Source organism: Helicoverpa armigera, chromosome 7, assembly GCF_030705265.1.
Source record: "Helicoverpa armigera isolate CAAS_96S chromosome 7, ASM3070526v1, whole genome shotgun sequence".
Classification (NCBI taxonomy): domain Eukaryota; kingdom Metazoa; phylum Arthropoda; class Insecta; order Lepidoptera; family Noctuidae; genus Helicoverpa; species Helicoverpa armigera.
The window spans coordinates 12558557-12581500 of record NC_087126.1 but is presented as its reverse complement, the minus strand read 5'-3'; the positions used below and the strand labels follow the sequence as shown (position 1 = coordinate 12581500).

The window sequence follows — 22944 nt, the reverse complement described above, 5'->3', positions numbered from 1 at the left end:
AAAAGAATTTCTTAAATTGATCCTAAATAAGTGTTAATAAAATGAAACAAAAGTTAACTTTGAGTTACATTTAACAATAAATAAAAGCAAATACAATTTACATGATTTTATTATTTTCTACACATTTGTTTTAGCTTACACTGAGTTGAACCATTACTGCAATTTGAACATTCTGTCCCTATAACGGAGTTCTCCCCTCCTGATCTGTCCTTCACGGTCTGTCCTGTGCTTCCAGAGAATGTATCCGTATGCAAACATGGGGATTACGATAGCGCACACCCCAAACAAGCTAGTGCGCGTGTTAGCAGTGAAGTGCTCCAACTGGGTCACTTTCATCGACAGAAACTTCTGTATAGCTGGATCGAACTGGAAATTTTAACATTTACTATTAAACAGAGTTGTACTGTATTCTATACCGAATATAAACTTTGTTTATACCAGAAGTATCAATAATAAAATTACGTAATTAAATACTCACGACATATCCAGCTTCGCTAGCATGTTTAAACGGGTTAGTTTTCTGTTTGATGAATTCATTTCTCAACGCAGCACGCCTGGCGGCCTGCTGTTTGATCAGGTTGTACTCCGCTTCAGATACACCGTAAGGGTTCGTCATTTTTGCGGCTAAATAATTAAATGTTACAGTGTATCATTGACTTTTGGATTTGGTTATTCAAGGTGGATATCTGTCATTCTATTTTGACACTTGTGACATTTGATAGAATGAAGCAACAAAACTTTTATCCATAGGCAATATTTTTACCGGTTTTTAAGTTACTACATCCCTAGTGAACGAAGAACGGTCATAGAGTAAAAACATTCCGATCGAGAACTGAATGATTAGCCGCCTTCCGGTAACCATCTTTTTCGTTTCCCTTGTTGTCGTTGTCAGATCGGCGATTTTTAATAAAAGCCGCAACCATGGGTCGTATGCACGCACCTGGGTAAATTTATGTGTTATTAATAGTGTACAACTTAATATTAATGTTCCTACATAGATTTTTCATTGTTGAAAGTTTTTGTGACATTAACATAACCTACTGTTGGAGTGGTCACCACATGGCTTTACAGCGAAGTGTGAATTTTATGTTTTCAGTAAGGGTATCTCCCAATCGGCGCTGCCATACCGGCGCAGTGTGCCAACCTGGTTAAAACTGACCGCTGATGATGTTAAGGAACAGATTTTCAAACTCGGCAAGAAAGGCCTCACTCCCTCCCAAATCGGTAAGTGCTAGTTTTTACTAAAGTTTTAACAAAAGTGAACTGCACGGCAGTAACTACTCGTCTTTTAGTGTGATAATGATCGTGATCCGTTTGTATGCATGTCATGTGTTGGGCAGACAACTGTACAGTCCCTGGTGAATGGCAGCAGCAGGAACTATCCATCATATTCTGACGTCAACACAGGATTTTGCAGCTTATTGTAGTGACATTGTAGATGTTCCAGATGGGAATTATGATTTAAATCCTTATCAAACCAGCATACAGTTTTGCAAGCATGGGTTGAGAGAGACCATTGAGAGAGATCTTGATCTTGATATCATCACGTTTTGTCTTTACAGGGTGCATCTCTTGGTTTTAATAAAGTTAATCATATAAGTTATCATAGGATAAGAAAAAGGAAAGAAGTATTCTGATTTACTAAAATCAAAGTTTAAGTCTTGCCCTTCCTCAACTGGACTTTCATAATTATAGAGAGTAGGACTGCAACTTAATGTTGTTAACTTCGCTAAGCCTATGCTCATCCGTGAAAGTAGACTATTCTGTGCTATCAACATTGATAACAGAAACAGAACTTAGTTAAGCTTGGATTGAAGTTAATAAAATCAATGCTGTCCTAGCATGGATAACTAATCAAAGACTAAGGAAAGCACTTAATCACACTTTGATTCTACTATGTATTCCAAATGATTTCTTCATCAGATTTCTGTACAGAATAGTCTACTTACCCCCACTGCTGGGCTTGAGTCTTCCCATTCAGAGTAATGTGAAATAAACATAATAATTAAATAACATGGTCCTTTTGTTACATTTCAGGTGTCATGCTTAGGGATTCCCATGGAGTTGCACAAGTCAGATTCGTCACTGGCAAGAAGATCTTGCGTATCATGAAAGCCATGGGTCTCGCCCCCGACCTACCGGAGGACCTGTACTACCTGATCAAGAAAGCCGTTGCCATGAGGAAGCACTTGGAACGCAACAGGAAGGACAAGGACAGCAAATTCAGGCTGATTCTTGTTGAATCCAGAATTCACAGGCTAGCCCGCTACTACAAGACAAAGAGCGTGCTCCCACCCAACTGGAAGTATGAGTCAAGCACCGCATCTGCTCTGGTGGCTTAAGTTATAATAAACTAAATAATTTCCAACTTTTTGTTTTATTTTTGAACTAGCTCTGCCACTTATTCAACAGCATTCTAGAAGATGGAACAACTGGAATGCAGATAAGTCCCCCATTATAAATCGTACCCATCTGAGTACTTTTTATGTAAATCTGCTCTGTTGGTCACAGGCACAACAATTGCATAGTCTTGGCTTCAATTCCAGAGTTAACCCAAAATTCTGTGGGTTTTTAAGATTTAAGTCTACAGCTTGTGCTTAAGTTAGTATCTGCATCAAAGGGCACAGTCATATTGAAGTGTCTGTCTGAAAACTTTGTGCACACTATGTATAATATGACTGAATTAGGAAAAACGGTCTTCATGTTTCTTGATATGAATTGTTCATATGAAGAAACTATTCATAGGCAAGTCAAACTTTTCAACTGAAGATCTGTTTTATTGATATATTGATTGTACTGAAGCCAGTTTCTATGATAGTTAATTTTATTTGAGGGATTAATTATATCATTATACCTGTAACCAATAATAACTTTCTCAAAATTAAGATAAAAGTAGCTAGCATGGGAACAAAAATAAATGCAAATCATTATACATAACATTTTTATTTACACTTAGGTTACATACATTAAAATACTATTTACACATTTAACAGAATAATAATTATCACAAATACTTGACAAATTATTCATTGAAAACATGATTCAGACAATATTCTTATTAAATTACTGAAAGTGGACTTATCAATTGGTTTAACACAGTAGATCCTAGATTTTTATCTTTTTACTATTTTTGTTCTTATACAAAAAGAAAAAATACTTAATCTTTTTGAAGATATTCACCATCAAACATTGATTGGGACAAGGGCAGGCAGATGATGACAAAAATTATTGGACATTGGCTTGGCATATAGTGAATTTTCACCCTGTTTTAGTTTCTTTCATGTTCTCTTACATTATAATTTTCCATTTTATGAGATCTCATGTGCTTCATTTCATAAATAAGCCTCAAATCTAAACATAAGGGTTCCAATTGCTTCCATCCTCAGGATGCAAGCTATTAGTAATAAGTAACACAACATCTACTATCCACCAGATACCCAGCCCTCCAAGTGTGAGTAGCTTGCCTACTGCCGTCCCTGTTTGTCCCAGACAAAATCTATCCATACCCAAGAACCCTAGTAATATACTGTAGATTAATGTGGTGGTGAAATAGTGTCCTGAGTACCGCACGCAAGGGAAACCATCCCTGAGGAAGCTCCTGCTGCCATAACACTCAATGCCGTCCAATGCTTTGCATTGCACTCTTGTTTTCTCCACCTGATCGTATCTCACACCTCCAAATTTCACACAACCATGACCGATAGCGTCTCTTGCAGTGTGGTTACCCTTATGATCGATTGGTTCGTCACAATCCAAGAATTCCAGCGGTAAAAAATTACATTTCACGAGAGGACCAAGTGGCCGATATGGTTCTTTCGAATATGGGTCGCTTTCTGATGATATCGCTGTCAAGAACGAAAGCAAAATAGAGGTTGTTGTTACGAAATGCGTAGTCCACATTTTGAGTTGTCTTTTCTGCTTAAATGTGTTATTTTCTATTCAGTTTTTAACAATAACAAAACATAATTGTTTTCACATTTCACGATCATTTCGTAGGAATTTGACAGACAATGACAATATAACTGACAGTTGACAGTACTGACCACACGCGACTTCGGCGACTTGCACGGCATCGATAAATGGTGGCCATTCACCATAGTAAAAATTTAAATGATTTTTTATTGACGACAGGACATAATGTATCAGGATTATTTCGCTGTTCTTTTTTATTTTTATACTTGAAACTAATTAATGACACCCCTTTTCTTAAATAAAAATACATATTATAAGACAAAAGTAAAGTTTATTTTTGTTTTACTTAATGCTGTATTCGTCGATGCACATTGTAAGTTCAGAAACTAAATTGCTTGGTGCTAGTTGTTAGTGTAGAGTTGTAGACAAATCGAAAAACAATAAAACTAACATACTGATATTCGTATGTATTCCGAGAAAAAATAAAGCGAGAGTTTCTAGGGGCACTTGTTTTAAAACTTTTGTGCTATCACATATTTAACTGCAAGCCTGTAAATTATTACATCTGGAACATTAACAATGGTTTTCGAACTTTAATCAATTTGTCAAGTTGACAATTTGACATTTCATGTCTGTACATTTTTGTCTGGCTCCGTAATGGTTTTTATTTTTACAATACAAAAAAAGTTAAAAGTGTAACTCGATCATGGAGGTGTTTAATAAGTTTTATTCGTCAGTCAGCAACACAGTTTCGCAATTTTCTGGCGTTTTGCCTGGAAATCCTGTGACACGAGAGTTCGAGGCGACTCAGTTAATTGCTAGCGCTGGTCCAGGTAATATCCATTGAGTATCTACAATATTTGCATTCAAACACGGGAGCTGTCTATTGTGCACCTTATTTGCTCAGATACTCCGCCCTGTTGCGAACTTATTTCAGTTTATTAGGTGGTATTCATTTTTTTCTATTTGGTCTTTGTGTTGTTACATTATTTATAGTAAACTTTTTATGCTTTCAATATCAATCTTCAGCTACATAATTATAATGGGGAGTCTCTTTTACTAGAAACTATGTGGAATTGTGGATGTTGCTTAGTGTAAATTAATTTCTTAACAGCTTTTAAGGCCTGACTTGTATGGTAAGATAATGCAAAAATATTTAAATTACTGTCCAAAACTCATATATACATTCAAGGCCTTACTAGAAGCTTACTAATATGCATATTAAAGCTAAAAATTTTATTCATAGGTTTACTGTGGAAGATATACAAAGGCTACAAGAAGTCAACAAAGCAAGAAGCTTCGATATTCCTCTTTGAAAAGAAACATCTAGAAAGATGGTCGCGACCAGACCGAGAGATAATGCTGGAGATGCTGAAGCGTGGCATTGTACAGTTGACAAAGTTACGACATCCACAGATCCTTACAGTCCAGCATGGACTTGAGGAAAGCCGAGAGAGTCTTGCGTTTGCCACAGAACCAGTGTTCGCAAGCTTAGCCAATGTTCTAGGTAACACAGACAACATGCCACAACCAGTACCAAACCATTTAGTCAACTATAAATTGTATGAACTGGAAATTAAGTATGGACTGATGCAGATTGCTGAAGGCCTGACGTTCCTACACAATGATGTGAAACTTCTGCATCACAACCTCAACCCCGAGTCCATTATCATCAACCAGCAAGGGGCTTGGAAGATATTTGGATTTGATTTCTGTATCGCTAATCAGAGCGCAGCAGGATCTCCTCCGTTTTGGCCGTTCCATGAATATTGTCCCGCATTGCCGGCTTTGACTCAACCAGTTCTTGATTATCTGGCTCCAGAATATGTTCTCTCAGCTTCTCACTCTCCCGCCAGTGACTTGTACTCATTAGGAATGGTTATATATGTTTTACACAGTACTGGACATCAGACGTTAGGTAATGTAGGAAATGATTACTCTAAATTTAAGAGATTTGTGAATGAGATGAGAAACCTGCCACCATCAAGATTGTCATGTGTCAATGATGGTTTGAAGGAATATGTGAAGCTTCTTCTGAATGCAATACCAGAATTGAGGCCTGACCCACATCAGTTCTTGAAGGTAATATTTTAAAAGTATGGAGGTTTTACCATAATATTGTGAATGTACTAACTTTTATAATTTTATATTTCCTCTTTACAGATACCATACTTTGAAGACATTGGTGTTAAGACCCTGAACTACTTGGACTCGTTATTCCAATGGGACAACCTCCAAAAGTCTCAGTTCTACAAAGGCTTGCCACAGATAATACAGAAGATGCCACATCGCATCTGTATCTACCGCATTCTGCCGTGCCTCACGAAGGAGTTTGTCAACCCACCCATGGTGCCCTTCGTGCTGCCAAACGTGTTGCTTATAGCCGAGAACTGTTCCAAAGATGAATACATAAAATACATCCTGCCAGTATTGAAACCGGTGATGTTAATACAGGATCCTATACAGATCTTGTTGATATTCATGCAGAAGATGGAACTGCTGTTAAAGTTGACTCCGGGGGAGGAGGTGAAGACAGACATTCTGCCGATGCTGTACAGGGCTTTGGAATCTGACGCTCAGCAGATACAGGAGCTATGTTTGTCAGTGTTACCAACGTTTGCATCCCTGATAGACTATCCTGCGATGAAGAACGCTTTGCTCCCGCGCATTAAGAAGTTATGTATGAGTACGAACTACATATCGGTGCGGGTGAATTGTTTGCTGTGTTTGGGCAAGTTGTTGGAGCATTTGGACAAGTGGTTGGTTCTGGATGAGATCATTCCGTTCTTGCCGCAGATACCGTCAAGAGAGCCTGCTGTCTTGATGGGGATTTTAGGTAAGAATAAGTTAACAACCTTATGTCTTACCAATATTATAAATGCGAAAGTATTTCTGTCTATCTGTCACGCCAAAACTATATACCGAATTTAAAAATTTGGTAGATAATCTAGTTAGACTATAAACTCGAGGAATTTATATGGCGCTGAGTATGGCCAGATATTCAATGATAACCTTGTTTATGTTTAGAAAGTGTATCAAGTCAAGATAACCATGAATTTATAGTGAGGTTTTTTGTATTAAATATTCCGATTTCCCTTTGTATAATGGAAAATACTACACTAAATAAATGTCGGTATTGACCATTGACATAATGATTCCGTGTTCTGTTTTCAAATTCCAGGCATATACAAACTCGCGCTGAGCCACTCAAAGTTGGGTATAACCAAGGAGGTTATGGCCACGAAGGTGTTACCCTTCCTCATTCCGCTATGCGTGGAGAACGGACTCACGCTTAACCAGTTCAACGCACTCATAAGCCTGGTCAAGCAAATGATATCTAAGGTGGAGTCCGAGCATAGAGCTAAATTGGAGCAGCTCAATTCTATTAATAGTGAATCTAAGTAAGTACAGTTATGTTATGCTGGGAACTGAAATTAAGTAGTGTTCTGAAATCTGTCTGTAATACAATTTTATTTTTTACATGTCATGATAAATCGTATGATCTTCAAAGCAGATATTCGACTGTCGTAAATAAATCGTAAAATACTTAACCCGTCGTATGCCGGAGCGCAGATATACGCGAGTCACAATTGATTTTATATTGTTTTATAATTAGCAACATACAACAAGTTAAGTTAGAGCGATTGTAAAAGCATTTTCATCATTAAAATAATGTTTTAAATCAGTCATAACCACTGACCCCCCCAGGAGTTGCTTAACCTAATGATCTAAAATTTTCCCAACAATATTTCAATCTTCACCTCCTACGTTCCCAGGATAATGGAGCAGGCTCTGACGCCGTCGTCCGAGACCCTGGTGTCCGCGCCTCACTCGGACCTGCAGGGGATGTTCTCCGAGCTCGGCGGGGATCCCTTCTCTTCCCCTCCGGTGAAGGAGAAGGAATCAGTTCTGCCGACCGTTACCGAGAGCAGACAGCTTACTATGGAGGATAAGCAGAGGTAATTTTGGTGCTCAGTACTCTTAGGTTACATCCCCGTCTTGTGGTAACTTCTTCCCGTACCCGGATAAAATGTAGCCTATGTTACTTGGGGATGGTGTAGTTTTCCAACTGTGAAAGAATTTTTCAAATTGATTTCGGACCCATCAGGGTGTACAAACAAAATTAAAAAAATCCTCTTTATTATATTAGTGTCTATAGACAAGCGACCCGCTCGATCCCGCTCGGTAATAAAATTCTTGAAAAATATTTAATTTAGATTTCCAAAAGCCCATTGGCGCGGATGCATATTATGCGCAGTAGCGGTTAGTTCTTACATTTTGAGCCACAAGTAGCTTCTAACTTCGGACAAGCAAAGTTACTCAGTATTATACAGGGTGTCAAAAAAACTTTTATCATAGTTCAGGACAATTCAATACTTGGATCGTTTTACAGGCCAAAAAGAACAAAGAAAAATAAAGGCCGTCCATTTAAACGTGAAGAATTTACACCTTCTAAACCTAGGTAACTTAAAATAGCATATACCTATAGAAAGAGGTTACACTTGTATGTAGATTATATTTCAGGAATTTTCCGAAACCCTAGTTCCCTAGATTCTAGCTAGAGTAGGACAAAGTATCCTATATGTCCTTAATGGTGAACCCACACCTATCAGAATGAACCACAGTAAAGGAATAGAATTTGACGCTTTCGACTCCGATAGATGTGCGTTCACCATTCATATGCAAAAACTTGTGACGAAAAAACCGTTAATTTCTATTTCAGGATAGCGCTACAGCAAGAATCTGTTCGAAAGTTCTCGAACCAGCCGGTACCGAAAGCAATACCAGCTCCCAAGAAATCCACGTACAAACCTGTCGATCTAACCACCTCCCTTCTTCAGTCGAACCTTAACCAACTCTCGAAGCCTATACCAGGTTCTGCCTCCGCTATGTCCCATCCCACATCCAACGCCTCGACGAACCTTCAGCAAATGTCCAACATGATCTACAGTACCCCAGGGTTATCACAAAATAGCTCAAAGTACGTCACCCCAAACCAGTTTACTGGTTTCGATAACAAACCAGCAGTCCCTTCGTCAAACTGGTCGTCGACATCATCAGCTAACTTCAACAATAAGTGGGCGAACAACCAAAGTCAAGCAAACAACAAGACCAAGCAGGACTGGTCGGCATTCGAATCTCTATTACCGACGGGCGACAGTTCCACATCAAATAATAATAATGTTAAGAAACTCACAGACAATGAAATGATGGATTTGTTGAGCTAAATTCTAATTGAAAGTATTATTTTCTAGTTATTTATTCGGAACTGCCAGACAAGAATGTTCAAAAACAAAATTGTGGATTGTGATTTTGAATGAAGAATGCCATCAAGTGACGTATATGCGTACATGATGTACAAAGAGAATGTTCGCTTGATGAGGAAAAAAAATTGAAAAACTAAAATTTTTAGTTTGATAACATGCATTTTAATCACAATAGCTTAAAATTAATTCCTACAAACAAGTCGATTGCAGTCAATCACTTATCTCAATGCATTCCTATTAATTATTGATGCATTCAACTAATGTTATAATTTAGGTGCAACAACAGTGAGGGTATTTTATGAAAAAATGACATTTTTAGTATTAAAATTATTATTTATTCGAATTATGAATTACAATAAAAATAGAATAGTCTTTAAAATTATTTACTTTTTACGTACATATCATATTTATTTGCTGAATTTATTACTGTCAACTTGGTTTAAAAAATCTTATGAATATGGTCCTTTGGCGCTGTAGAAGTACCAAATCTTTTACGTAAGCAACTTTGAACTTTATTTTGGTCTTAAAACCTGCTTTATTTGAGCTTATTATTTTATTCTTTTACAATTTCTTGTGATAATAGCCTTGTCGCCTCCATAATACTAATACTTTAGTTAGATAATTCGTACATTATTAAAGGTTTAATAAAATCTAAGAGAGGCGACTCAAAATAACTTTTGTAAAAACATTGTAAATTTTATTTCGCTTACACTAAGGCAACTTATGCAATATTTATATTTTGAAATTATTTTGTGACATTGTAAACATACAGGATTATAGCATAGCCATTTGATTTAGTTAGAGTAACCAAGTTTCTAAATCTGTACTTATTCGTTTTCGATATTAATTAGAATAAATGGTGTTTGATAGGTACTGGATTTAGTAGCGGGGATGTTTAATTTAGAAATTGGCTGTGCTTCACCTGCCCATAGATTAAACCATCTTCTGACTTTAGTCCTCGAATTAGGAACTCTATTTCTTATGAAATAAGGTCCAAAATTGATATTACTCATTTTTGTATATAGCAAGGGCCGTGTAAATTACTTCTATACGTATTCCATATTATAATCTTTCTTATGAAAATTTTCTCCAGTTCTTTGTCACACGATATTCTGTAGTAGAGAGTAGGTGACGCACTAGACAGATGTAAGTTAATGTTACGGTGGATTTCTTTAACCTATCCATCCATTTTTTTTTGCGATTAGAGATTGGATTTTGACATTAGCTCCGTATAAAGGTTTCTGCATACGTGACGGGTTTTTTGACGGACGGTTTATCGTGTCATATAAATAGACTGGCAGGTACTGTGGTACTCATGGACCCGTTGACACCCCGTTCGAGGTATTATCTTGTCACGTATCCAGCGGCCTTTACTTATGCCAAATTCATTCTCTAATCCAAACAAAAGATAGATAGGTTAAAGAAATCGGCAGTGACTTTCGCTGCCCAGTGCGTTTTCTACCATAGATGTGATACATATTTTATTTACAGACTGCAACAGATGTGATCTCTTAAAAATAAACAACTTACTTAATTTTTATTGTTTTAATTACGACTTTTTTATGTTATTTACGGCAAGAAATTATTTACATAAAATTAAACAACAAGGTACATTTATTTTTATGTTAACTTACAAACATCTTATGTAATCCTATCTTAATGTAAATAATGTGTATTTGTATAATTATAGAAAAATTAAAATCTATTATGTACTTATAAAATAATAAGAAATCTTAATTTAACTTGTACACATATTGTTACTGTTATTAAAAGAAAAAAACACAACCATAATTTATACTTAGGTATATTTTGACAAGACGGAGTAACTTTTTAGGGTTCCGTAGCCAAAATGGCAAAAACGGAACCCTTATAGTTTCGTCATGTCCGTCTGTCCGTCTGTCCGTCTGTCCGTCTGTCCGTCTGTCACAGCCGATTTACTCGGAAACTATAAGTACTACAGTGATGAAATTTGATGGGAATATGTGTTGTATGAACCGCTACAAAAATATGACACTAAATAGTAAAAAAAAGAATTGGGGGTGGGGCCCCCCATACATGTAACTGAGGGATGAAATTTTTTTTTTCGATGTACATACCCGTGTGGGGTATCAATGGAAAGGTCTTTTAAAATGATATAAAGTTTTCTAAAAAACATTTTTCTTAAAGTGAACGGTTTTTGAGATATCAGCTCTCAAAGTCGTAAAAAGTATGTCCCCCCCCCTCTATTTTTATAACTACGGGGTATAAAATTCAAAAAAAAATAGAGGTGATGCATGCTAATTAACTCTTTCAACGATTTTTGGTTTGATCAAAGTATCTCTTATAGTTTTTGAGATAGGTTGATTTAACTGTAATTTACGGAACCCTTCGTGCACGAGTCCGACTCGCACTTGGCCGGTTTTTTTTTAATTCCGTTAGAAACGTCAAGTTCCCGTGTCGAATAAATCCTTAAAATCTATGTAGAAAGAAAAATGTGATATGCCTACACAATTACTGCTTAAAATTGTCTGCTTTTTTGCTCGGTAAATAGAGAAGATAATTATTTGTATTGCATAATTTAGGTACCTACCCCATAACACTAATACTTAAACATACTAATATATAAATTCATAATTTAGTGGAAGGTATGGTAGGTAGGGTATAACAATTGGAAAACAGACTTATAAACATATAGACAGGCCATGAAACCAACAGAAACTAATTACCGCCTCCTCCTAAAAGACAAGGCAAAGAACATGCAAGCAGTCACAGTCTGAAGCACACTAGCAGTCAAGAAACAAGTCCTGTATTCATAATTAAATGCCAAAGACCACGCCATTATAAAGATGGCGACGATGGTATTTGACGCTGTCATCGTGGCCGTTGTGTCAAACTCGTTGAGCGTGCTGTTGTATAGTGGCTGTTGGAGTATGCTGGATGCTGCTGTCGCGAAGCTGGCTAGCATGCACCATACTACAAGCAGGCTTTTGTTGCTGAAGAGGGTGATACCTGAAAACGGAAAGGGGTGTTCACTGTTCAGTATGCTTCTTGTAATGATTAATGGAGGGGACAAATGAGAATGGTGTGAGTATTATAGACAAACGGAAAACGACTCTTCAAGTGCTACCTGAGACCTGACAGTAGGTAGCATATTTACTCAAGCATTGCACTCGTGTTTTATATTTGGACGACTTTTAGGAAAATGTTTGTTGCCCTTAATAAATAAAGTTAATATTAAGGCATGGTTGCACTTACCATAAAAGCCCATAGCGCCCGCGACGCAGAACGCAGCGCACAGCCGCGCCTTCTCGTTGATAGACTTGGGCAGCACAACACACAGCATTATGAAGCATAATGCTGAGCCATGAGCCACTGCTATGAGCGTTGCCACCTGGAAAGATACCCAAACTGTCATGTAAATGTTTTGTCACATGAGGCAGAACACAAACGAAAAGTTGTGTGTGTCAAAAGATACTCACCGACCAAATATTCATAGATGGATTCTGTTCCCAGATCAAAGGTGGAAACGCCACACCCAGCACCAGAATCGAAAAGGTCGTACACAGGTGCAGCAATGCGTACAAATAGAAATTGATATCCCGTAACATGTTCGTGATCGTGATGAAGTTCTTCTTCATAGAAGCTGTTCTTCTAGCTGTGCCAGGGGACACTTCAGCTGCAAACACCACGCTGTTCGCAGGAGCATTAACTGTTGTCTCCCTATACAAGGGCTGAGGGTTCTGCCTGTCAATATTCTCCAACTCTTGGTACCCATTCACGCGAGCATAACTAGTAATGTCCAGACTACCGAAGTCTGATGAAAACCGATTTGGAACGTCGTACGAGCTGAAGTCTGAAGAAAACCTGTTCTCTGTGGTGGATATTGATCTGTTCTCTCTATATTGAATGGAGGGGTCCATAATCTCTTTGGCATTCTTCTTGGAGTTAAATACGACAACATCATTGGCGTCTTCGTCTTGTGCTGTGCTTGGCAACGGTTCCTCTTGCAGGTTACTCTGTGATTGTCGTTCAACGCGTCGAGCTACGTTGGAGTATATAACTTCATCTTCATCTTCCATAGCATCTCTGAGCATATTGTAGGTGTGTCGTATGACCTTTTCTATGTAAATGGGTCGTGTGTATGAAGCTAAGAAGATGCAGTTCTGCATGACTATAGCTCCGTAGATCATGACGACCACGTCCCCGGTGTACTGGGTGCAGAGGTAGCCTACAATGATGGGCACGAGGCAGTTCCCCACCGAGGGTGCCATGCGCACGATTCTTTGGGCCATCGTCAGCTTTTCTCTGAAGTAGTGCGTTATGATCACTTCGGTTTGCTGGCCTGTTAGGGCGCATCCTAGACCTGAAATAGGACGAAACTTTTGTAAATATTGTGTGGGAGATAGCAGGAATTCACTAATTATGACATTTAAATGTAACTCTCCTTGTAGTCAATCGAAAACTTTTGTAGATAACTTTTCAGCAACGTTGTAATTCAATTAATTGAAACATGATAAAAAAGAAGGTCGATACCGTTAATAAGTGCATTTCAATTGAGTTTGTTAAAATTAACGTTCTTATTTCAGTATCTACGTCTAAAGTTACTAGGTTCTACCTAGGTAGGTACGTAGATGTAAACTTATATCTACCTTGCCTATATCACATAGTTCCTTCGCCTACCTATATTTAAAATTGCGTGGAGTTTTAGAAAGTTTTGAGTCAAAAGATAGGCCAAGCCTTAAATAATATTACCCACTATCTATCAGCGAATAACCTGTGTTAGCATATTGTATCTTTGTATGTACCTACGTATTCAAACAGTCAAACAGTGCCAATAGTTTATATCAAGGTGTTTCCGTCGTTTATGTAAATAAGAGAAACAATTAAATAGAGCGAGTGACATTGTAAAATGCTCGTAAGTTACGAGCATTTTACGAGTCGTAACACTTGTAGCTATTCTAATAGATAATTTTAGCATCTCCGTAACGTGACTATAGTTTATTTGGCTATGTTAATTGCCGCGAAATTTGTTATTTGGGATTTAGAATACAGTGGACATCTACGTGAAAAATAATATTCCTGTTTAAGAATAGGTCCCTACTCTACGTAATAGGTTGTCCGCCCCAAGAATCGAATGGTCAGGAATCGCGCATACAAGTCTAACCAGGGTCCACAGTTTATACAGCACTAAGTAGAGAATAATACATAGGTAGATACAAGAGGTACCGGCACGAGGTAGCTCCCGTGATGATATGACAGTAGACAGCAGATAACTTAACTGCGTATTCCTTTGTTTACGATACGATAGGACGACAGGTCAACTTATACAAGCTACTCATTCTATATGTCCCAAATACTTAAGCTATGTATTCGGGTCACCATCTCCAAGATTACCACTGTTGATGACAACAGCGTAAATTATGCCATAATTCAAAACCCAACTGTGCAAACATTTTTGATATCCTCATTTTTATGAAAACCTTTGTTTCCCTAAAAGTTAAGTCAATACGGTAACGTAAACTCATTGTAATAACAAAACACATTAAATTAATCGATATTTCGCGGTTTGATTGTGCCTAATGATTTTATCGATTACGATAAATTGACATGTAATGTTTTGATTCCAGAATGCCTAGTGCAGGTAGGTACCGTTTGTTTTGAGCGTTTTAAGGAGAATTCTCAGGCTGAAACTAAGTAACTTTGTAAGTCCCATAAATTAATAGTGTGTCATTCTTCATGCGATGACTAATAAAGATCGATGGCTTAGGATTAACGTACCTTATGTACTTGTCTTAACAATTTTCAATGAATTTACCTTATTCTAGATTGATAAGATTGTATTGAGTCTATGTTTCTGCGAACTAAGTACCTATGTGTACAAATGGTACAATACCTCAAGTAGGTACTTTACCTTCTATTCATTACTAACCACATTATTACGTCTCTTAAGTATGCACTAAACCGTTTAAAGACGTTTTTATTATTCTATTGATTGTATTGACGATCGAGAGACCTTGAGAACAAAGCGAGATTATTTACTTACCTATAAATATCCCCGCAAATATGTTTATGATGTGGTCGTTACTGTTGGCCTCTGTCGCGTAGCTGGACAGCAAGACTCCGGACACTGTCAGGCACAGTCCCGAGAGGGCCATGAACCGCGGCATGTGGCACAGTTTCACAACCGCCCTGCACCATGATTCCAGCAAGAGCCTTATCACCACGGCTATTACAGGCACCAACGTTATATCCACGTCCCATATCTGCATCAACTCATCCGACTCATGATCTTCCTCACGAATTGCCTTCAACACTATCAGTCCATACATCGACGACAACGCGGGTACAGTGATGTGGTATATCACTGCTGACACAACAATCAGCCATCCGTAGCCTCCGTCTGGTGGCGTAGGCCCAATCTCCGGCTGTGATGCCACAACTCTGTCCAAATGAAGATCTTCTACTCTGCTCTCTCCTCGCTCCACGCGATTAGGGGTCCGAATTTGCTCCTCCATGACTTTCACCACAAAAACAATCACTTCATGTTAAAAAATACTCGTACCTAGTCACTTTGTTATCTGTATGAAATGGGTGTGTTATCTTATCATTATCTTTTCGCGTAATCACTTGCTCTATATTTTTGAAATCAGCGCCAATTTAATCCAACACAACACACAACTGAAGCACATTCTTAAGTTATGGTACTGCTCGGCAAAAGTCTGAATTTAATTATTTGAGTGATACAAGTATTTACATAGAAAAGTACAAAAAAAAAGAATATCGGATTAAACTTATAAAATATTCAAGTTGACTTATTCAACTGCGTTGGTAGTTTCCAAACGAAAGCTAAAATAAGTAAAATGTAACACTACCAAATGAAGAGAGCTCCTTCAAATTGCAAGAATGGGATAGATAGACATAACTTATGACGATACTAAATGAGACTTCCGATATTTGATTACTACGCTGTGGAGCCTAGCTAAAATTCGGTTAGTACAAAATGAATGAATCCGTTTGATCGACATTCGTGAAAGACGCTCTTATAAGAATTTTCCCGTTTTTTTCGATAATGCAAAGGTATTTTTAATGAAACGTTACTTGAAATCGATTATACTGAATTTAGGGTTGTGTCAATGTTCTTTAGTGACAAGTTTTGTGTGTGATAACATGTTTTCCATCGTGTTCATAGTCCGTGAAGCGTTTTAATTGCTCGTGATTTTGGTGATTACATTTTTGTGTGTTGGTGCAGGTGTTTCTGGTGCTGTGCTGATGGATAGGGTCGAGGAGTGGTGGCGGTACAATGGAAACGGAGTCTGTGAGGTCTGAGCTGAGCGGCCGGTCGCGAAGAAGCTCGAGGCACCGGCAGCACACGCATCGCAGCACTCGGTACGACAGACCTTCTTGCTTAAAACCTTCTCCAGAAACCATGAATAAAACCTACATAGTCAGATCTCAACTTCCTACACAAATATTCCATGGATTCACTACATTCCCTTTGGGAAATTCCCCCTCACTAATTGTAGTGTGATTGTGATCTAGTAATTACAGTTTTCAACCAAATTACCCTTGTTAACTTATAGTTTTATTGCCTGCTGGGGCTCTCACAAAGTCCAAAAAGTTTGTTGAACCAGGATCACAGAAGAGGAGGGTCCTCATTAATATTCTGTTGTAGTTTTAGGATTATTGTAAAACATATAGTATGCATAGCAGGTGTATGTAAATTTGTTAACTCATGACAACTGTTCCATATCCATAGCTGTTTAGACAAGATAGACTGGCTGTTTGCAAGCAGCATCTTTTGAAAATGGAATATGGTTTCTTTAATGTTGAGAGAAAAAAAAACATGTCTACAGATTCTATGTTCTATTTCTTATAACAAAAGTCAGTAGTGGTCTGGCAGGGATTTCAAATGTTATGATAATTGTTCTTTTCAATCAATAGTGAAAATGCAATACATACTGTTACATACACCATCTCATCTCAGTTTATTTTGGATGGAAATGTTATGATTGTGACTTGATTAAGTTAATAACATCTTATTTACTTACCTGTTATGTGTACACACCCCAATAATATTGCATAATGTTTTAATATTCCAGGAGCAACAAATCACAGAGGAAGGAATCTTCAGACAACACAATGGCGCCATTCCAAACCAGTGTAAACATCAACCCAGAGATCGGCAGGGACGGCCAGGAAGTCATAGAGGTCCAAATCTTGCCACAAGATGAGAACTGGGGAGAGAACACCACAGCGGTCACCGGAAACACTTCTGAAGGGTCACAGTCCATGGAAGATGTCAGCAACTGGCCCATGGAGTCAGATAATGGCATAGGTTTTGTCTGCACAAGATATTTTGGCACAACTATAGCTCTTGGCCTATCTTTTGTGTCCTTTGTGAGTCCTTTGGCAATGGTAGTGTTGCCAAAGATTGGCTTCTTCCCGGGATTATCAGACAGTATTGCCATACAGCCAAGCCAGAGGATACAGTTGCTCTCATGCACTGCAGAATGTAAAGGCATACTCCTTTCCTTAGCCTTCAAACTAGTATTACTTGCGATCGGCGTATGGGCAGTGTTTCTAAGGCCAAGGAATGCGATCCTACCAAGAATATTTGTGTTCAGAGCCATGACACTTGTAATTTTAGCCGTGTGTATATTTTCCTACTGGTTGTTCTACATTGTGCAGATAACTGAGGCAACTAAAGCCCTCGCACTAGGCGAGGAAGCAATGGATTACAATGCCTTAGTCTCTTACGTATCCAGTTTTGCGGATACTTTATTGTTTATACATTATATAGCTGTTATTTTAATGGAGATTAGGCATTTAGAGCCAGTTTACTACATAAAGATTGTGCGAAGTCCTGATGGGGAGAGCAGATCATATGCGATTGGACAGCTGAGCATACAAAGGGCAGCTGTGTGGGTTCTACAGAAGTATTATACGGAGTTCCCGATATACAATCCGTATTTGGAGAAGATACCGATATCTAAATCTCAGAGGAAAGCCCAGTCTAGTATAAAGTTCTATGAAGTTGATGGGTCTACAAATGCTACGCCTGGACAAGCTAGGTAAGACATTTTAAAAACTTCTATAATGTAGTTTCACTCATGTATGTTTACTAATTGTTTGCTAATCCAAAAATAATGTTTTGGATTATTATTATGTATCTATCTTATCTAATCTATCAAATTGTTTCTATGAAAATATTGTAATTTAAATTTCAACCAAGTTTACAAAAAGTAACTCAATTTATTAAACAGTTAGTCGTCGATATTAATTGTTATTTATAGAGTATCTCGTCGCGGTCTAATGCCTAATGGATTAGCCATAGCTATGCCTAATATAAAAAGAACTGTGTAGAATCGTATTTTAAAGAGCGCGTCGGATTGCCGAAAGCTCGTTGGTAGGAAATAATTGTAATGCTTCTGCCTCGGTTTTCGACTTCCGCGTAGTTTTAATTAAAGAGTTTACATCAGTTAAGGGTTTTTCAAAGGGTATAAAAACGTATTTCTCTTGCCTGTATTTTTGTATAATTTTATAGTATTGTTTAGTCAAGTGAACATTAAAATTTTTGGCTAGTAATTATGTTTCAAGAAATTCGTAAATCACTAGCTAGAGGAAGGTGGCTGAACACTTTGTGGTTGATCTATAAATTAATGTGACTATCCTATTTATAGCGAGTTCCTTTTGGTCAGACAAGATCAAAGAGAGACTTAAATTCAAAGATTGGATGTATTCAAAGTTTTAGAATTTTAATTTCTTACATTACCATATGGGAGTTAGGCATATTATAAATCCCAAAGATATACATAATTTTGTAAACACTCCATTTGACTTGTCCACTGCAGATCAGCATCGGGCTCAGTGGGCGGGTCTGGGCGGCGGCGCGACTCGGGGTCTGCGCACAACGAGCGCTACTACGAGGAGGCGGAGCGCGAGCGCCGCGTGCGCAAGCGACGCGCAAGACTGCTATGCGCCGCCGAGGACGCCTTCGCGCATGTCCGGCGCGTCAGGGTCTCTACTAATGGTATGTGAGACATGACTTTTGAGGAGTAGTAGTAGTTCTTTGTTTAATGCCATTTCCAGTATAAGAAACTACAAAATTATGTATGATTGAGACATTTCATTCTATGAGATTTTTTAAACTGTTTTACGTTCTTATTTACTACTTTACTTATTTACTGATTTGAGCCTTTTATTCTTTGGTCAAACACATTTTTATAACATATAATGATTGAGCATCGTATATAGCTTAAAAATCTTTGTAAGTAATCTTCATCAGTTAATCTTGTTCAAACATTTTTTTTTCTTGGATTCTTGCTGTACTTAGCCAAGATATTTTGTAGAAACAAAGTGACGAGAAAAATCAAATACAGACGCGCGTATTCTCACCCGAAAACTCCTCTAAACTTAAGCACTAATTACAAAACATTCCAGGTGGAGCACTAGGCCCGCGCGAGGCGGCGCAAGCGGTGTTCCCGTCGCTGGCGCGGGCGCTGCAGAAGTACCTCCGCGCTACACGCCAGCAACCCAGGCATTCTGCTGACTCTGTAAGTTCTACATCATCATCTGCCTAGCCTGTTGGAATCGGCTTCCAGTCCAACCGGATGCGGCTGAGTGTTAGTGTGCCACAAAGACTGCCTATCTGACCTCTTCAACCCAGCAACACGAAACCCCTCGGTAAAACTGATTATCAGACTTTTTGGCTGCCAGGACTTTATCGTGCTTTCCGAAACACGGAAGAACTTTATGATCGATCGATCCGCACGCCTTTGACTTAGCCACGAGCTTTTCCTCACTTATATTTTATCTTTTCTTCTCTTCAGGTACTCGCCCACCTAGCACGCTGTCTCTCCCAAGACGCATCACCACGTGCCTTCCTCGAACCATTCCTGGTTGAAGGCCCAGTGCTCTCAGCTGACCAGGAGACCAGACCCATACAGAGATGGTCTCTGATCTCTGACGAGCTCCTAGCGAGGCCTTTAGCAGACAACATCGAGTTCCAACTGAGACAAGGTGATATCTCCCTTATTTGTACCATTAAACAGCTGCCCAAGTTCTCACTGACAGAAGAGGTCGTTGACCCCAAAAGCAACCGTTTCGTTTTACGCTTGAACTCCGAAACGTCAGTTTGACAGGAGGAGTTTTGCAGTCGCGATGACTTTAGGCTTGTATGACATTCGGAGTACTTTTAGGTTAGGTAGTGAACAGATTTGTTTTAAACATTTTGCATGATTAAAGTTGTATTTTGAACTATTGGCAGCTAATAATGATTAGAGAATTGTATATGTAAATAGATTATTTAGCTGAATAATGTTCTAATTAATGAATTATTGTATGGCGATGCTTGTGTTCAATTTGGCGCGAAATGCATTTCTGTTCATGACCTATCCATACGCGTTATAGGAAATAGCAAAAAAAGCAAATTTTCTAGATAATTTGTGGCTGAAATTAAAGCTAGAACTTTTTAGTTACGCTGGGCGTAACGTTCAAAGTACTCCGTAAGATTAAAAAGATTTTGAAGGAGGCTGAGGCAGTATGTAAATCGTAAACTTAGCGAGCCCAGTGCAAGCTCATTGACACTAAAACGCAAATAAGGGTTATATTTTTTATGAGAATACTTAACTTTGGCTAATGAAGTCTCAATCATCTTTTATACCTTTTAAATGAACACTCTTTCCAGTAATTACAAAAAGAATCTCAATGAATCTCAAGTTAGTTTAAGTAATGAGGTTTGCCGCCATTTTGTTAAATTAGAAAAGACTAGACTGCATTTAATGTTTTATATCTAGGTATAATTTGTACATTCGTGTCATATTTTACAAATGTATTAAGCACAATTTTAGTAAGGCATAGAATAAATGTAATATTTAATTGATAGGATAGGGGTATACAATGTGAATTTTAAAATAAATATCTATATTGTGACGCTAAATAGATCCTGGATTCTAGCATTACATATAAAACCTGAAAACAAGTATTAACCTACCAATAATTTTAATAAACTTGCTATTATAGTAGAATCTCTAAATATGGCAACACCATTCCATTTTTAAACTGTGAGAACGCATTTTGTACCTTTATCTTATACCTGGTGAATGAATCTGAATATCGTATTGTATATTCTTATATTAAATATTAATTATACCATATCATAGGTTTATATTTATTGTGTAATAGAAATAGGTGGATGAATGCTCGTAGGCAGCTATTTAAATGTAGGATAAATGTTTAAATATTAAGTGGTATATTTTAAAATGCTTATTATTTTATGACAAGTGAAATTTAAAATAATTCACTTTTCTACTATTTATTTATGACGAAGTTAAGTTGACATTTAAGCATTTTAAAATACACTAAAGTATGTAAAAGACAGTTGTAAGACTGGTTTTCATAGGTTTTTGAACTCTTTACATAATGCAAGTGAATGAGGTTGTGCTTAGGACAATTATTATGAATGTGTGGGTGTCGCTGAATTGACCAAAGAGCGCTTGGAATTTGTAGCTAATTATAACGTAAATAAGGTCTAAAATCGTTTGGCACGTAACCGTGGCAGCTTTTAATGTGCTAAGAACTGCTTTGAATGCGAATATCAATTTTTAAAGACTTACTTTGGAATATTTTGAACTTTATATATAAGACTATAAGGTTCAATATCATATCTAGACCATGGCTTGCCTGGTTGTAACATATTCAGATATATCTTGCCAGTATTTCTTCCATATCAAACAAAGGTTTTTATTAACCTTTTAAAAATATTTTGGATTAAACATACCTCGTTTTCATACTTCCAATTTTGAGATTAGGCCAGTTTCGGCCGTGCAGCTTTAGCTGTGGAATTCAATGCTCAAATAGCAGCCTTTTTGTAAAATGCTTGTGCCTGCTTAGTGTAAGAAGTATATACTGTAGCTATGTACAAGTAAGTACCTTATTCCATTGAATATTTACGGTGAGTTGTACCATTTAACTATAACGATAGCTAAACCATTTGCAGTTGTCGTTGTCAAAGCGCCGATTCGACCAATGGTCGGCAAGTATACGGCTGGTTATGGTTTGGTTGTCGTTATAGTTAAATGGTGCAAGTCACCCTTAGTGTAATAGGACATTTTGACAACTAGTTTATTGTTTAGATGATTTTTTTGAAAGAGATTGGTATGATTAAGTTGGTGGCCAGTTTTTGATGTGAAGTTGATAAGAAATTGCATATTTGCAAAGTAAACTGATAAACAATGTTTTATCCGAAGTTACTGAACACCACGTGAGTAGTATTGGCCACTAGCAATTAAAAAGGAATACTTAATTTATAAAAATATTGAACAAAAGGCTAATTAAATAGATTTGTTATATTTTCGAATGAAAGACTCAACATGCACAAAGTATTTGCCTATAGATGTAATTATATGCACAATATCGTAATCGTTGTAAAACAATTTGTACACTTTTGTATTTTTTAAATAATATAAAGTGAATTTTGTATTTGTGGTATTTTATTTACACTGTTTTTGGTCACCTCAACATAATCCCACCAAAAACATTAAATGTAAAAAAATGCCAAGTCTCTCGATGCAGTCTTTCCATCGTAAAAAGTTTTGAGATCTCATAGAAGCCAAGTCCTATTCAAAATATTTTGTAGTTATAAATCAACATTTAGTAATTGTATCAATAGTTTTCTTTATATTATAATTATAGTGATTTGGCAATGAGCACAAGAAGAAACAAATGAAACGGCATATTTGGAGGAGTTGAAAGTTACACACACCGCATGCGTAAACATTAATATCAC

General features: G+C 37.4%; 6 protein-coding genes across 6 annotated transcripts; 3 read left to right on the top strand and 3 right to left on the bottom strand.

Annotated features, from left to right (window-relative positions):
• Positions 1 to 91: 91 nt before the first annotated feature.
• LOC110372307 (uncharacterized) lies at positions 92 to 702 on the bottom strand. The gene is made up of 2 exons (XM_021328925.3): positions 479 to 702; positions 92 to 366 (listed from the first exon to the last, which is right to left on the bottom strand). The coding sequence occupies exons 1-2, from the start codon at positions 614 to 616 to the stop codon at positions 154 to 156; spliced, it is 351 nt and encodes a 116-aa protein (XP_021184600.1). The 5' UTR covers positions 617 to 702; the 3' UTR covers positions 92 to 153.
• A 97-nt stretch (positions 703 to 799) lies between these two features.
• On the top strand, positions 800 to 2368 carry LOC135117108 (small ribosomal subunit protein uS15). Its single transcript, XM_064035541.1, has 3 exons — positions 800 to 944; positions 1097 to 1224; positions 2038 to 2368. The coding sequence occupies exons 1-3, from the start codon at positions 922 to 924 to the stop codon at positions 2340 to 2342; spliced, it is 456 nt and encodes a 151-aa protein (XP_063891611.1). The 5' UTR covers positions 800 to 921; the 3' UTR covers positions 2343 to 2368.
• Positions 2369 to 2932: 564 nt separating this feature from the next.
• On the bottom strand, positions 2933 to 4043 carry LOC135117045 (TM2 domain-containing protein CG11103-like). Its single transcript, XM_064035397.1, has one exon. The coding sequence runs from the start codon at positions 3898 to 3900 to the stop codon at positions 3352 to 3354; it is 549 nt and encodes a 182-aa protein (XP_063891467.1). The 5' UTR covers positions 3901 to 4043; the 3' UTR covers positions 2933 to 3351.
• Positions 4044 to 4529: 486 nt separating this feature from the next.
• Positions 4530 to 10714, top strand: LOC110372446 (SCY1-like protein 2). The gene is made up of 6 exons (XM_021329175.3): positions 4530 to 4745; positions 5159 to 5994; positions 6076 to 6748; positions 7094 to 7313; positions 7689 to 7871; positions 8636 to 10714. The coding sequence occupies exons 1-6, from the start codon at positions 4619 to 4621 to the stop codon at positions 9138 to 9140; spliced, it is 2544 nt and encodes an 847-aa protein (XP_021184850.3). The 5' UTR covers positions 4530 to 4618; the 3' UTR covers positions 9141 to 10714.
• Positions 9319 to 15927, bottom strand: LOC110373043 (uncharacterized). The gene is made up of 4 exons (XM_021330153.3): positions 15202 to 15927; positions 12638 to 13521; positions 12414 to 12549; positions 9319 to 12167 (listed from the first exon to the last, which is right to left on the bottom strand). Exons 1-4 carry the CDS (start codon positions 15671 to 15673, stop codon positions 11881 to 11883), a joined length of 1779 nt encoding a protein of 592 aa, XP_021185828.3. The 5' UTR covers positions 15674 to 15927; the 3' UTR covers positions 9319 to 11880.
• A 186-nt stretch (positions 15928 to 16113) lies between these two features.
• Positions 16114 to 22637, top strand: LOC110372953 (vang-like protein 1). The gene is made up of 6 exons (XM_021329997.3): positions 16114 to 16235; positions 16408 to 16544; positions 17258 to 18229; positions 19010 to 19188; positions 19599 to 19711; positions 19988 to 22637. The coding sequence occupies exons 2-6, from the start codon at positions 16459 to 16461 to the stop codon at positions 20294 to 20296; spliced, it is 1659 nt and encodes a 552-aa protein (XP_021185672.2). The 5' UTR covers positions 16114 to 16235; positions 16408 to 16458; the 3' UTR covers positions 20297 to 22637.
• The last annotated feature ends 307 nt before the right edge of the window (positions 22638 to 22944 follow it).

Bases quoted from the DNA above. Each gene is read 5' to 3' on its own strand.
- LOC110373043 (XM_021330153.3), bottom strand. From the start codon at position 15,673: ATGGAGGAGCAAATTCGGACCCCTAATCGCGTGGAGCGAGGAGAGAGC. The intron at 12,550-12,637 runs GTGAGTATCTTT...GTATCTTTCCAG, and splicing joins CATCTATGAATATTTGGTCG to GTGGCAACGCTCATAGCAGT. The intron at 12,168-12,413 runs GTAAGTGCAACC...TTCCGTTTTCAG, and splicing joins GGGCGCTATGGGCTTTTATG to GTATCACCCTCTTCAGCAAC.
- LOC110372446 (XM_021329175.3), top strand. From the start codon at position 4,619: ATGGAGGTGTTTAATAAGTTTTATTCGTCAGTCAGCAACACAGTTTCG. The intron at 7,314-7,688 runs GTAAGTACAGTT...CTACGTTCCCAG, and splicing joins TCTATTAATAGTGAATCTAA to GATAATGGAGCAGGCTCTGA. The intron at 7,872-8,635 runs GTAATTTTGGTG...TTTCTATTTCAG, and splicing joins ACTATGGAGGATAAGCAGAG to GATAGCGCTACAGCAAGAAT.
- LOC135117045 (XM_064035397.1), bottom strand. From the start codon at position 3,900: ATGTGGACTACGCATTTCGTAACAACAACCTCTATTTTGCTTTCGTTC.
- LOC135117108 (XM_064035541.1), top strand. From the start codon at position 922: ATGGGTCGTATGCACGCACCTGG. The intron at 945-1,096 runs GTAAATTTATGT...TTATGTTTTCAG, and splicing joins GGTCGTATGCACGCACCTGG to TAAGGGTATCTCCCAATCGG. The intron at 1,225-2,037 runs GTAAGTGCTAGT...GTTACATTTCAG, and splicing joins CCTCACTCCCTCCCAAATCG to GTGTCATGCTTAGGGATTCC.
- LOC110372307 (XM_021328925.3), bottom strand. From the start codon at position 616: ATGACGAACCCTTACGGTGTATCTGAAGCGGAGTACAACCTGATCAAA. The intron at 367-478 runs GTGAGTATTTAA...TAAAATTTCCAG, and splicing joins CTAGCGAAGCTGGATATGTC to TTCGATCCAGCTATACAGAA.
- LOC110372953 (XM_021329997.3), top strand. From the start codon at position 16,459: ATGGAAACGGAGTCTGTGAGGTCTGAGCTGAGCGGCCGGTCGCGAAGA. The intron at 18,230-19,009 runs GTAAGACATTTT...TGTCCACTGCAG, and splicing joins GCTACGCCTGGACAAGCTAG to ATCAGCATCGGGCTCAGTGG. The intron at 19,712-19,987 runs GTAAGTTCTACA...TCTTCTCTTCAG, and splicing joins CCAGGCATTCTGCTGACTCT to GTACTCGCCCACCTAGCACG.